General features: G+C 43.9%; 1 protein-coding gene across 1 annotated transcript; it reads left to right on the forward strand.

The window, feature by feature from the left end:
* Positions 1-910: 910 nt before the first annotated feature.
* On the forward strand, positions 911-8216 carry LOC102558291 (uncharacterized). Its single transcript, XM_014601019.3, has 3 exons — positions 911-1192; positions 3081-3216; positions 6374-8216. The coding sequence occupies exons 1-3, from the start codon at positions 1126-1128 to the stop codon at positions 6828-6830; spliced, it is 660 nt and encodes a 219-aa protein (XP_014456505.2). The 5' UTR covers positions 911-1125; the 3' UTR covers positions 6831-8216.
* Positions 8217-15130: the final 6914 nt, after the last annotated feature.

Below are 15130 nucleotides of genomic sequence, written 5' to 3' on the forward strand. Positions count from 1 at the left end.
TTGATTTGGTAACACACTGTATTTTGATAAAGAAATTAAACTGATGCAAAATCAGTATAGGACTTATTAAGGGGGTTAAAAAGAAGGAATGGACCTCAAAAAGTCATTTTATGCTGAAAATCATCACAAACTAGACAGGTGTGTTTTTTTTTTATCTCATGGGTAGGGTTTCACAAAGGTCAGTTTTTTTGGCTTCAAACATTTAAAATATTTAACGGACTTTCTTCTAAATAATTGATAACGTTTGCAGATGGTACCAAGATTGGTGGAAAGGTGCATAATGAAGATTACCCTACCTACCCGTGCCCTCCCAGAAACGGAAGCTAAAATGCAGTAGCTTAGTGACAGAAACTTATCACAGGTTAGCATCTACTTACCGCAGGGTAAAGATGTGTGCACAAGTCATGCACAGGAAACTTCGTGCCCTTTTACCCCCTTGGTTTGGTTCTTCATATGTCTGCACCCATCTGTTGGTTGTAGTGGTTGTTTTTTCCGCAGTGGAAAATGAGAAACGGGTGCAGGATTTGGCTCATGTGCTAATAAGGAGTTGTAATAAAACAGATAGCTCCTTTCTGCTACTCTTTGTCTTATCTGTCTAGACTGGAATGGATTGCATGGACTTTTCTTACTTTTTTGTACAGTGACTAGCACAAAGGCAATCCGGACTCATGAAGGGGCCTTTCTGTGCTGCGAGAATATGAAATAGAAATAACCTGTTCTATAGCTTCTTTCCCATACGACTTAGTGCCATGCTAAACAACTGCTAACTAACCCTCAGGAACAAGAAAACTAATTCTAGAATTTTTGGAACACTCCAAAAGGGGGAAAAAAGCAAATTTTAAAATGCATAAATGCATTGTTCCAGCTATAAACACCAGTGTCCATACCTTGATTATGCGAAAGCCAAGCCTGCAAGTTTAAAATATTTTTATCCTAGAGTAACTGAATTGTTACTACCTAAAAACATACATTTCCACACCGAGCCAGGGTTTGAGGCTCCAGGAGCAGGTTGTGTTGTCACAATGTCTGCCAGAACGCTGCGGATGTCACAAGAGTCCAACCCCGTGACATGAAGGCAGTGGCAGGCACACGGTCAGCATGGGTACAGCGCATGGATAGGCAAATATGGATATTTATTCCATCCTTTTCTTTCTGCTCTCCATCCTCATGACGGGTTGTTGTCAAACAGGAGGTATGTTGCTCAGCAAAACGTATAACCGTGTGCTGAAACCCAGAAAAAGCAGCATTGTGTTTGTAGCTGATGTTAATAACGCCTTGTTTGCAACCAGCCAGCATTTGGTGGCACTGCCAGCGATGACAGAGATGGAAAGGATCTTTTAGAAGGCAAGTAAATGGGTCACTCTCAAAGCTGGTCATTAAAGGATTCGACTCAGCAACGGGTAGAACTAGTGGGTGCGTCTACATGTGCGCTTTAATGCTCATTAGCCTATTTCAGCAGTGAGCATTAAAGCGTCACTAAAAAAACCCCCCGTGCTATTTAGATAATGTGCATTCAAATAGGCCAATGTGCATTAAGCGTCGCTTAAAAACTGTGCTTTTTAGTTAATGCACCTTAAGACAGGCTAATGCGCATTTTCCTAGGACCTCACAAGATCGAATGCGTATTAACTAAAGCGGGTTAATGCACATGTAGCAGGCACTAGTGACTGCAACAGTACCCCTTCTGTCCTCTAATTGTGAGTTTGGGCCACATGTGACATTTGTGCCTTGGTAAAAGTTTGTCCTTTCCTTCCTTCAGAGGCCTGGATGTAGCCTGAGGGTCTCGGGAGCTCAGATCCCCCATCCGCTTCAGCATCGTGCACTGATGTTCAAACCTGGTTCTTCCAATGTTGCATCAAGAGAGGCCTGGATCTGAAATAGTTCCCTTTGCCTTGGCCTTATAATTTATGGAGGCACTTGGGATGTTTCGGATGAAACTTCTTTGCATTGGAATATGCTGGTTGGTTGCGCGTGAGGCATTTACAGTTCTCATTAGTCTCCACTGCAGCATTTCCAAGTTGAAGCCCGTCCCTTCTCAAATCTCGCTTCAAGAAAAAAGGAGCATTCCAGGTGTGGAGAGAAACTCCCTGGTACAGTGGTTAATATCCATGAAAGGGAATGGAAACAAGTTTGAAAACAGAAGGAGCAGTCCATGAAAGCAGTGGCAGGTCAACCTGGGGAGAGAGCCTGACTAGGCAAACGTGGCTTCTTATTTTATCCTTTGCAAGTCCCAGTGCAGAAGTGTCAACCGCTCTGATTGAGGTTTTTGATGTGAAACAAACCATTAAGTCTGACATTCACCCCATATTTACAACTTCTCTTTGTTAGGCTTTGTGTCAGGCTCTTCGGGGCTTTGCAGGTAGCCTTTTATAGGGCTCATAAGTCTAATTCATGCTTGGTTTGCTCACTTCGAAACCAAGATGGAGCAGCTTAGAGCATGCCAAGGTGCTCCCCATGCTACTGGACAGCTCGGGGTGTGTTGGGAAAATGCAGCAGTGGTTAGGAACAACAGCAAGCCCATACAGTGGGAGGGTGGGGGAAGAAGTGCAAGAGGGGATCCTTTGAATTTCTGCCTTTAGAGACCAAAAGGGGGAATTTTGAAGGGAACAGAGAAAACAGAAATGCCTCCCTTTCACCTGTGGCATCAGAGGAGGGCATCTCAGGAAGTGAAGTGAAATGCCTTTCTTCTCCACTGAAAAAAAAAATGCATCCACCTAGGAGAGGAATGGGGGTGGAGGATTTGCATTTCTCACGGCTAGCATGCCCCCAGATTGATCCTTTGGCTCACTATGGAGCCATTTGTGAGTCCTCAGTTCCTAAAGTCTCAGTAGCACAGGGGTAACACATTTCACTGACTCGATCCTAGATGCTTTCTGGGCTGGCTTCCTACCAGCGCCCTCCACTGAAACTGCTCCCGGTAATGTCACGGTGACCTCTTCTTTAACCAAAGCTCTGAACCAGTCCCCTGCCCTCATCTTTCTTGACCTACCGACTACCTTTGACATAATCAACAGTGGCTACAGCTGTGCTTTTGGGAGAGGTTGGGGTGATTCTCTACCCACTGTATTGAATATTTGTAGGGAATGAATTCCAGGAGAGTCAGAAGCTGAGGCAAAACCTGATCATTGCTGCCATGAGCGTTTTCTTGGTGATGTCACTCCTGCTTATTCTGGGCTGCAGTTTCATTCACTACAAACTGGTGACAAAGGACGACACGTGAGTTTGGTTTGGGTTTTTTTTACAACAATTTAACACCCTTGTGTGGGGAGCTGGCGTGCAAAAGCAGCCCCAAGCAGCATGGCAGGAGCCAGCACTGGTGCAGACCTGACCTGCAATGCATGTGCACTGCTTGTCCTGTGTTGGAAGAGCGGTCCAGACTGGCAGCACTCCTCATCTGTTTGCAGCACCTGATGGCATGAAATAGTCTGGCACATTTTAGCACAATACGTCCTGCACACACTGGTGCCCGCACCTTGTCCCTGTGCTTTTAACATGCATCATGGCTTACACTGCTCCAAAAAGTCCACGAGCCCCTCACACGCTGTGGATATGTAGGGGTCGATAGCTATGCCCATTATTAGAATAGCTTATTGCTTAAACCACGAGACTCTGCTCTCTGCCACATATTTAGCTGTCAAACCACGCAAGCTAAAAAATATCGCGCTTGGGCATCTCCCTCGGACTGAATATTTTTTGGACACTTCAGTTTTCCTAAAACAAGATGAAAGGGGAAAAATGTTCTGTCCATATTAAATCATTCTAGCAACCTTTTCCTTGGACAACTCCAGTGCCTTGGAGTTTGGTGGGGAGAGTGCTTTTTGCTTTAGGGATGTGCCTTGGGTTGCCCATGTGAAGATCCACACAAGTGGTAGGCCTTTTGAGTCTGCATATACCCAGTAGAGACTTCTTGGACTGCAGCAGTTAAAAATGCTCTGAAGTGTCTATCCAGTCTAAACATGCTCAAACCTCATAGCTCTCAGTGCTGACCTGACTGTATGTATCCCATCCCTAAAGAGCAGCCGTGCAACCTCCCTCCAGCCTAGAGCTTCAGAGCTAAGCCAAAATTTCCCTGAAATGGCTGGGATCAAGCTTGGTAATGGCACAAAGAGTAGGGAGCCGGTCTCTGTTTTGTTGCTCATTCCCACTGACATGCAGGTGGCATGGAGGGGAAGCTGTCTGACATGAATGCAGAGGAGATAATGGCCAGACCTTTGGTGAGACTGGGACTGGAGGTAAACCAGGACTGGTGGGCAAGGAGCTGGGGTCTGAGCAGTAAGAGGAGTGGGAGAAAAAATCCTTCCCAGCCCTGTGAGGCAACCAGCAAACCCAGAAGCCTGGGCAATACCTAGAGCATAGCGCAGGCATAGCTACTCCTAGATCAGCCATGATCAATGCTCGCCCAACCTCTTCTTGAGCCCCTGTTGTAACAGCGAAGAAGTGTTTCCTGCTATCCAATCTAAACCCACTTTGCTACAACTTTAAAACCATTGGTCCATGTCCTGCTCTCTGCAGCAAGAAAGAAGATGGTTTTTCTCTTCTTTATGACAGTCCTTCAGATATTTGAAGACTGCTAGCATGTCCCATTTTAAGCTCCTTTTCAGCAAGTTGAACATGCCTAGTCCCTTCAACCTTGTATGGATGGCTTTCCAAGCCTTTTATCATATTTGTTGCCTACCCCGGACCCTCTTTAACTTCTCTGTGTCCTTTTTAAGCCCCAAACTGCATACAGTACTCAGATGGGACCAAACCAGTAAAGACACACTATCATGCCCCATGTTTTGCACCTAATGCAGCCCAAAACCCCTTTCGCATTGTGTGCAGCTACATCACACTGCAGATTCATATTGAGCCTGCGATCTACCAAGACTCCCTAGATCCTTCCCCATAGAGCTGCCAGTCAGCCAGTTGTCACCAATTTTGTATTTGTATTTTTGATTCTTCTTCCCAGGGTGTAGGAACTCAAATTGCTCATTTTTTACGTTTGCCCTTCTGGTTTTGGCCATGCAAGTTCTTGCTGTTTTTGGTATGCTTCCTTAATGACTTGCACATCTTTCCCTTGCCTGTATGCTTTCCTTTTGCAGTTGAGGTATCCTAGAAGCTCCTTGTCCAGCTGCATTAGTCTCTTATCATTCTTCTTGTGCATCCATTGTGTTAGAAAACTTTCTTGTTGGGCTTCCAGTGCTGTGCCCTTTAGACCTTCCAGCCCTCCGGGGCACCTTTATCCTTCAGTTTGTCTTCCCTTGGCACCATGCCTATATCTTCTTGAGTAGGTTGAATTCTCCCTTTCTGAAATCTGTCTCGGGATCTTGAATTCTGTCATATCATAATTACTTCCTCCCAAGTTGCCCATCATCTTCGTATCCTCTACCAGTTCTTCCCTATTAGTCAGGACAAGATCCAAGGTAGCCGACCCCCTAGTTGTATCTTCACATTTCCAGAAGAGAAAGTTTTCCTCCATACAAGTTAGGATCTTGTTGGACAATTTATGTTTGGCTGTGTTATTCGTCTAGCAGATGTCCAGAAAACTGAAGTCACCCATCAGCGCCTACTCATAATCATAGGCTAATGTTGTCACCCTTTGAAGAGTGCCTTGGCCATCTCTTTTTCCTGACTTGATGGTCTATAATAAATCCTCACCATGATATTGGTACTGTATCTTTCACCTTTTATCTTTACCGAAATACATTCTGATCTGCTACCTTCTTCCTCCTGAACCGGGGAAGAGATAGGACTGGGCAGGATCAGGATGGAGGAGATGGATAGGAGAGCATGCTCCTTAATGTATCCTCCCCGTCAGAGCTGGGAATGAGATTGGAGATTTCTAACTTTCATCAGCAGCAGATATCTGGGAAACGCACTAGCCACGAGTAACGCAGTAACACACAATCTGCAGTAGTGATCCGCCTAGAGGATTACCTACTAGTGTTACCAGCTATTTTAATTCAAGTGGGCAATGGGTCTAAAACTTCCAGCCCTATTGATTGAACAGTATTGGTGTCCATGTAATTTGCTTAAGAAATCTAAGAGAATTACACATACACACACACACAAAACCCATGTTAGAAGGTTTCTTGTGAAACCTTAATTCACTCCCATTACATGTTTGGACAATGATACACAATCACATACTATTTTTCCTTTATACGCCATGCACAAGACAGATGGTATTTTGTTATTGCATGGTTAATTATTAATGGCTTATTACTTGCTCGATAGGCTGACTTATCCTCATTGTTAAATGTACGGTATTTATTCTCATTGGTACTTATCCTCATTCTGAAATGTATGATATTATTTACCGCTTCAACCAATGTGATCCTAGAGCTTCAAGCATTATATTACAATTCAAATAGCTCTGTCTATTTTGTTTTAGGGCCGTAAAGGAAGAAGTGAAGTCTGTTGCCATCAAGACTCACTCACACCGCATTGAAACGAGGATTGTCCTGTCTCCATCCCAGGTTATGCAATTAGCTGCTTCCCAACAGCAGATGATGCCCGTCTACAAACATGCTGGTCATGTGCTGCCACGACCAGGCTCCAATCAGTCTGGGGTCAGCTTCAAGTACATTGACTGTGGCATTGCCCCCTCCGCACCCAGAAGCCATACTCCAGAAAGCTTTCTATCGACTCTCTCCAAGTCAGGAAGTCTTTACTCTCTGGATCAGCACAATTTCTTAGACATGTTCTCAAGGAGCAATTCTAGGGAGTCTACAGACATCTTTGGGTACCGACATGAAGATGGAGAAGGAAGCAGTGATTCTGGGACCACAGTTTATTGTCCCATTCACAGCAATGGGACAGCTGATCTAGGTTCCTTGAACAAATATTAATCATGCAGAAGAGTGATTATGACATGATACTGCTTTGTGTACATTTTACCATTTTACTTGTAATGAAAAAAATATTTAATGAGGGGGAAAATTTGCAACACTGATTATGTCCAGGCTTTGTCTGACAGGAAAGCCCCACAAAGAGATGGTTCCTATCAGCATGTTCTACCTTTCAATGAAGGCGGTGTCCTTTGGAAGTGACTTTTCTTCTGCCTTTTCCCTATCATGCTAAGAGCTGCAGGACCTAATACATCAAGCAGTGACCAGCAGGAATGCAGAAGGTGACCCTGAGACATCAGCTCCAAATCTTAGATCATGATCTGAGTAACAATGAGACTGATCGGTGGCAGTTGCTATTCATTAAAGTCATGTAGGGTAATTAAATCACCGAATTAAAAAAAAAAAAAAAATCTCACTTGCATGAAGAAAAGCAGAGATGCCTTTATTCACCCACACACTCTCCCCCAACTAATTCAAAATCATGCGACTGGGTGTCTGATATTTTTAAGGGAGCTCTCCTAGAAAGATGGGACATGTTTCTTTTAAAGTTTGCCTTCAGTGTTAGAGATACAGTTAATGGAGGACTTAAGTATTACTGTGTAAGGGGGATTCAGACCCAAAGGCATTGACTTCCAGGGAGCGGGATGCCTAACGACTCTCTGCTTTTTTGAAAATCACCCCCAAAATGTCTAACAGCTTGCTTAGTCAATCAGGCCAAGGACCTCACCATTGATCTCTCAGCAAATTGCACTTTTGTGTTCGTAGTTAGTATCGGGTGCAAAATGGCACCCATGGAATTGGAGGTGAAGTTGAGTCAAGACACCACAAGTTTTGGTCAAGACACCACAAACTTATCAAACCGTGCCCTGATTTCTTTTCCTGCGGGTCTTTGTACAGTCCCAACAGCACGTGGGATGTATGTGTGTTTCTACCCACAGTGTAGATGTTCCTAATGGGCAATAACTAAAACTGGACTGACTGTCATAAAATAAGACCCAAGCCAAATCTTTTTAGAGTTTGAAAGAGTTTGGCCAACTCTTGTCTTTGGTTTGAAAGAGTTTGGCTGACTCTTGTCTTTGATTTTCTTTGTTGTCCTTCTGCACTTTCTGGCTTTTGTTGCGGCCGGGTGCCAACATACAAGAGCAGGCTGTCTATGATGTGGTTCTTCTCCACTCAGAAAGAATAAATGCTGAGAATCCCACAACAGTGCCTATTTCCATGAGATTCTGCACCATGGGTGAAAGTATTGGATAAAGATCTGAATTGTTGGCTGCTTGTTGAGCCTGATCTTAGTTTTGCCCATCCGTAAATATGATCAGATTGTGATTTTAAAGGCAATAATTTACCTGATAAAATTAACTTATTTTCCTACTCATATGATGACTTTAAGCGCATGATGATTTCCTCCCATTTATTCATTATTCAATTTTTGTTGACCATTTTTTTTTTCTTCTATGAATTAATCCTAAACAGCCTGCTGTGTCTATTCAGTGCTCCATGTCCAAAATTTGGACTAGGTTGGTTAAGGTGTCTCCTGTGGTGTCAACAGTAGCAAAGAAACCTCCTTAATTGGATGAGCTTAACCCTTGCATAATAACTGGGAATAGCTTGAAATGGCTGCTCCAGATTTGAATATCATAGACTCATAGACAATGAGGGTTAAAGGGACCTCAGGAGCTCACATCTAGTCCAATCCCCTGCTCAAAGCAGGACCAGCCCCAACTACATCATCCCAGCCAGGGCTTTGTCTACCTGGGTCTTAAATACCTCCAAGAATGGACAGTCCACCACCCCTCTGGGTCCAGTGCTTTACTACCTTCCTGGTGAGAGAGTTTTTTCCTAGTACCAAACCTCAATTTCCCTTGCTGCAACCTGAGCCCATTGCTCCTTGTTCTGTCATCTGCCATCATTGAGAACAGTCCAGCTCCAGGGTATCTCGGGGGAGTTTGCAGGATTTGGGTGTTTAGAAAAATGTTAAACCTCTTATCTAGGTCACAGAAGCTTCTGTTGAGGTACCATTCATAAAGAAGAAACAAGTGGTTAAAAGCATGATTATATCCATGTCTGCTTTGTTTAAAAGTGCAGGAACACTGGTCAGAGCTTTCAAGAGACATCTTATTTGTGGACCTTTCCCCTCCCTCCTAAAGTAACTCTATCTCTGGTTGTTTAGATTTTTAGTTGTGTTTTTTTAAAGAAAAATGTACTAAAGCAACTATCTATTAATTTTGTATCTCTCAACAGCTAAAAATAATCTGAGCTTTGAGTAACTCATCTTTTAACTACTAGTTTAAAAGATGCATCATAGTTTAGCAATCAGGACTTGTAGTAGAGTTAATATCTTTTATTAGACCAACAAAATTTTTGCAAAAAAAAAAATTCTTTAGTTGCAAGCTTTCAGGCACAAACACCCTTCATCAGGCATTGGAGAAAAGATGGTAAAAGTTCTCCTGGGTAGAAATGAAAGTTTATATTTCATAGGATTTCACAGAAGAGTCAGTAGATGGAAAACTCCTCTGGGCAGTCAGTTCAGAGCTGGTCTGCAGCCTCTCACCTCCTGTGAGGATGCAAATGACCTGAACACAAAGGCAGGAGCAGGATCTCAGGTTTCAGGGGGTCACAGTTGCTTCCTGCTTGGGAAAATATTTAAGTTTTTCATATTTCAGCAAGCTGCTTTGAAATACAAAAAAAAAAAAAAAAAAAAGAAAGAAATTCCATAATGTGGTAGAACCGTAAAAAAATCCAGTTAAAATAGTAAGGAAACCTCATTAGATTTGGGATCAAAAGTCAAGTTTAATAACTGAAAATGTCTCACTGGGTACAAAGGATTTTACGTGGCGGTCAGAGCTGAATCCGTGGCCATAAGAAGACCTTTACCCTGCTACACCACAAATACGGTCTCACCGCAGTTGTATGTAGCAGGACTCTAGCACAAATCCCTGAGCCCTGGGGTCAGGTCTCGTTTTCGGCTGCCCAAGCTACACTCTAGATTAGCTTCTAACACCCATCTTCCCCGTATGATTTTACAGCAAGGTCTAAGGAGGTTTTGCCAGACAGGTCAGGGGAAGCGAACTCAAGTGCCGATTGCATCGGTGCCAGGTAGACAGGAATGAGGCTATTACGGTTTCAGTTCTGTGCCCTGATCCTGCACGTGCAGCCACCACCGTGAAATTTAATTGACTTTAAAAGGACTCGGACTGAAAAAAAAGGGCCTGCATAGCAAATCCCCTTATGAGATCAAAGCCTAAATAATTTCAACTGCTCATCTGGGAAAGAAAAATACATAAGTGAGCAGGGTAGAGCATTTGATTGATTTTTTTTTTTTTTAATGAATGGATTAGTGTGGGAAAATAATAAAAGATGGTATACACATCTTACAGCATATCTAAGCAAACTTATAGCCATATATGTATGCTGTCCGCCCTCTACATGCATTTCTGCCTTCGCTGTCTGAATTTTGTCTTGCGTCCAGATTTTAAGGTCTTTGGGACAGGAATTTAGCACGCTCCAGTAACAAACCTACCAAAAACTACATCACAAGAATATTACGAAGGTGGGAAAGTCAAGCTCTCCACAGCTAGGAAGTGCAAGGATGAAAGCTGTGCAGGTGACCCGAAGCTGTGAGGCCATCTTTAATGGTGTGATTGCATGCTACGTTTTCCTCGGGAGCTACGTGTCCTTCGGGGCAGCACGTTGCCCAGACCTTCCTTTCTCTATTCCGTTCAAGCCCTGCTCTGAATACAGAGCCATTCATTTCCCCGTTGGCTTTTCCCTGGCTCTCATCCCTGTTCCAGCTGAATGTTTCACAAACAGTCATTCATTTCTCTTCCCAACCTCCCTCTGAAGGGGAGGGAGATTTTGCCATTTAACAGGTACAGAGCAGAAGTATGGAAAGATGAAGGTCTCATTTGAAATGCCCCAGTGTAGATAGCTTGGCCTTGCTTTTTTTCTCAGAGCACTTAGCACTGTGCCACCCTTTGCATCATCTTGCTGACCTGGGTGGCAGCTGGGAGCGCTCAGCACGTCTGCAGATCAGCCCCAGAGTATCACATCAAGCATCCGGATCAAGAGGAAGAACAACCCATACAACAATACACACGGTGCTGTGGGGTAAAAGTACCTAACTTCACTTGTTGAAGAAAGCAGGGGGTAAATTAGCCTTCCCAGAGCTCCATGCATTTGCAGGTAGCCTGCAGCTTCTCCACCCCATCTAGTTTATAGCAAGTTTGGACTCCTCTACACTGCTGTGTAGTCTTCAGCATAGATATACCCACTGTTAGCCAAAAGCCTGGTTTAAAACTGCCCTCATGGATCAGGCAGGACCTGACTTCTAATATCACATAGGAGACCTGATAGGGGCAAGAACGCAACTCTGTCTGCCAGGGCACCATCCACGTGTTTTAGTCAAAGATCACCCCTTCTCCTCCTGCAGCCTTGTTCAGTGTTGGATCTACACCTCCCAACTATTGTAACAGAGACGAGATTTCTACAGCCGCCTTTAGAGCACGAGCCTGGCTTCTCCTTGTTGCGGATCTATCTCAGGGGCCTCGTACTCACTCATTTATGTCATAGCTAGTGTGTGATGTAATTAAGGTTGACCTAATGCCTATGCATGAGGGAGAGGAATTATGATTACACAGGCAGCCTTCATTCTGGCTCTTCCTAACTTTTGAGTGTTTTGCAAGCCTAGTAATGGTCCTTTACTGCAGGATTATTTTCTTTCTGCTCAATTTCCTGGGGTTTTAAGGAAGCAAAATAAAAAAAGGAAGTTGCATTATCTGACATTTTATTTGCACCCACGTGAGGCAAGGTTTGACCTTTCCAACCCGCAGCAGAGACCTCTGACATTTGAGCTATGGATAGCAGCAGTATGTTGCCATCCTCTCTATGAAGCAATGGCAGAGGAGAAGGAGATGCACATTTTGCCACTTGAATGAGGAGGGAAAATTACTTGAAAACAGCAGTCGGTAAAAGTCATAAGACAACTGCTTAATGTGTCTTCAGCTGTGGCTGCATTCAACAGCAGACATATCTCATCTTGCATTCTTTTACCAGCCGCATGATGGCAGAATAAGCCAAGCACATTGCAAAGTGCATTAGGAAGGATCAGTAATATCTCTGCTGCCAACTGGCAGAGCGTTCACCTCTAGTTCTGGTGCAAAGGTTTCTCGTGCTGATCCTGGGACGGTGACATTTTGTGGAAGAGCTGTACCAATGCAGGGTTGTTGTCCAGGAGTCATGAGTGAAAGAGGCTGCATTATCAGTAAGCTGCTTGTGGGCTGCCTGATCCATGGGGACAATTTTGAAGACCAGGACAGCGGGCTATAGTCTATAATCAGGGCTCTTGTGTGGTGGAGGAAGAGGAACTGATTGCCATTTCGACTTGATGCCCACACAGAGCCCCAGCTGCATGGCAAGGGATTGGTTCTGCTCTCCAGTCTCCATCCAAGTCCTACTGACCCCCATCAACCCTGTTTCCACACCAGGTTGGCTCCTTCTGGTCCTCACACCCTCTCTCTGTGAGTAAGGAAGAGGACAACAGTGATGAGAGTTGGCAACCGTGCACAAAGAACAGCTGCCCCACTCCCTGGCTGGAGTTGTCCTCTTTCAAAGTCAAAGGACCACCCATGTCTAGTGGGCCCTCCAGCTACTGCAACTGAGGCATATCTGTTTCCATAGCCAAAAGCACACGATGGAATAATGTGGCCAACCTGGACTCCACACAGCCCAAACGATTAAGTCCCCATTTGCAGCTGGGCCAGCACGTGCCTCTGGAGCTGTAGCAAGGTGCACTGACTACTCTGCCATTGCTACATCATCCAGGTTGTCGTAGGGGAAATGTGGAAAAGCAGAGCTTGCTTGTGAAGGCAGGTACACAGAAGGAGGTTAGTAGGTACAGAGGCTTTATCAGAGACTCGTATGTCATAAGGAGCGGGGGAAGGCGAGTCACGGAGTACGGGTTGGACATCCTTCCTGCCACGCAAAAAGCAGAAGTGTTTGCATCTGATCTACAAAGGAGCAGCAAGGAGGCTCCTGCCCTTCTCGAAACTTCAAGCAGGATTTCTGCTTGGGTTGGTTTTTTTGTCATTTATCTCGGCTTTCTCCACTTGACCCTCTGCCTTGCAAGGCAGGTTGCACGCTGATCTAATGGTAAGAGGTACTGCACAAAACCACAAAACATTGCACCATGTGGACATTTCCAGTGAGGTTCTCTGGAGCCAGTATTGCAGGGCTGCATTTTAGTTTGATTTTAACCAGTGCCAGAGAGACAACCTCAAGATACCTGGTGACAACAAAAATCACTTAGACAGCCTGACAGCTGCAGCCACCATTCCCCCTGTCCTCTTACCTAATATTTGGTAATTCTGCAATAGGCAGGCAGCTAATTGGCTCTTCCTATAACAAAACACACAGCAAGAGTATCAGGACCATAACAAAAATAAATGAATCATTACTTTTCATGTGTGGAAATATAGAAAGCCAGTTCCTGAGCAGGGGCAAATTAACATAGCTCCTATGACCTTTGGATAGAGATCTGTATCTGGTGAGAATTGTTCACGGCAAGTGGGTGGGGGAAAAAAATGAAATATTGGCGGCAATTCAAAACCACATAATAAAATTCTCAAGTGTTGCAGTATTTATACCTATGTTGATTAAAAAACCCCCAAGTATCATGTAGTTTATTCTCTGGCTAGCCACAGGATGGCGGAAGAAGCAAAGAGCATTGTCACAACCCTGCTAACACGTCTTTAACTGTGGTGGTGAAGAAGTGCTCTTGTTTTATCCTGCATTGCTTACCTCTTTGTGGAGCAGGCTATCACATAAATCGAGGATCGTGTCACGTTGCAATATATGGAAGCTCTTCAGTGACCTGTGACAAATGAGTTGCTTGGCCCAGTCCAGTTCTTAAATTGTCCCTATAAAAAATATCCTCTCAGGTAGCGCAGGTCTGACGGTAGTTAGCAGGCTCAGCAAAGTGCTAAAGCCCTGGAAATGCATCTTGACCCCAGCTGGGGTTACTCTAGGCCATGACCCGAGAGGCTTGGTGCATAAACCTCTACCCTGAGATTTTCTAGTTGGTGAGTTGGAAGTGTATCTTTGAGTGCAGAATTTGAATCATTGGTGGGACAAAGTAGGAAAACTTAATTTCGTATGGGCTCTCATATGTAGTCTCTAAATGCAGGATTTCAGTTCTGAGGGCTGTTCACCTGGTATTTTTTACAGCTATTATGTTAACTTGCAGAACAGATGTGAGAAAAGCCGGAGGTCAAAACCTGCGGTTTGATTTATGCTCAGGAGTTTTCTCGAATTCCTAGCGAGTCCTACCTAAGCGGGGCAGGGTTTAGCTCCTTATAATTATGCAGATGGTCCTACGCCAAGGATGAATATCATGGCACCGATGCAGGTCCTTTGGTTTTCTCTCTCTACCTAAGGGACAGTCGGTCTGAAGTCAGGCAGAAGGCAGGGTAGATTTGCACCTTATAGACTAATGATATTAGAGATGCATTGCATAAACTGTTGTAAGCAGTGGCTTATTTAATTAGACACTGTGGAGGGAAATGTTGTGCTTTGCTGACATGTTACCTTTGTGGATACTAGGTGAGCTTTTGGTCATTAAACAAGGGCTTGATTATGCTGATTGACTAGATGATTAGATATTTTATCTGAAGGTGGTTAGGATAAGGTAGAGGGGTCAGTTGTATCCTGCTCCTTTTTAAATGAGGAGGTAAGTGAAATTAAGTGACTTTTTCTTCATTTAAATGCATTGAAATACACTGAGCCAAATACATTTCTTGTATAGCTCCATACCTGATGTTAATTTTCATTAAGGAACAATTACCTCCCTGCTAAACAGTCCCTCTGTTTGGACTGTTAGATGCTGTGCAGAAGAGGTTTTCTTTCCTAGGTGCCTTCAGGGAATTAATTTGAATGGTTTTATTGACAGGTATGGCCATCCTAAATATAACTGCATATCAGAGCCTCAGGCTTGCATTTGAGTCATGATACCAGATCTCATTTAAAATAGCTCCAGACCTCGACAGTCATTGATAAGGTAAGAGGTTTTTTGCTGGTTAGATTACAGTTAAAAGGAAACTATACATGGATCATAGTCAGGCATAAGAGCCAGGCAGAATAAATGGAGTCCTTTTTGCTGTGCATCTACCAAAATATGTTTAGATAAAGAGCAAGTAGATAGTAGATCAAGCTGACATGTAAAGTAATATGTGAACTATTACATGTTCAGTTTGGAAAAAAGCCCCTAATTTATGTACAGCTTCAGACTTGTATGAGAGCGATTTAAA

The sequence above is a fragment of the Alligator mississippiensis genome, chromosome 8 (genome assembly GCF_030867095.1).
Source record: "Alligator mississippiensis isolate rAllMis1 chromosome 8, rAllMis1, whole genome shotgun sequence".
Taxonomy (NCBI): Eukaryota; Metazoa; Chordata; order Crocodylia; family Alligatoridae; genus Alligator; species Alligator mississippiensis.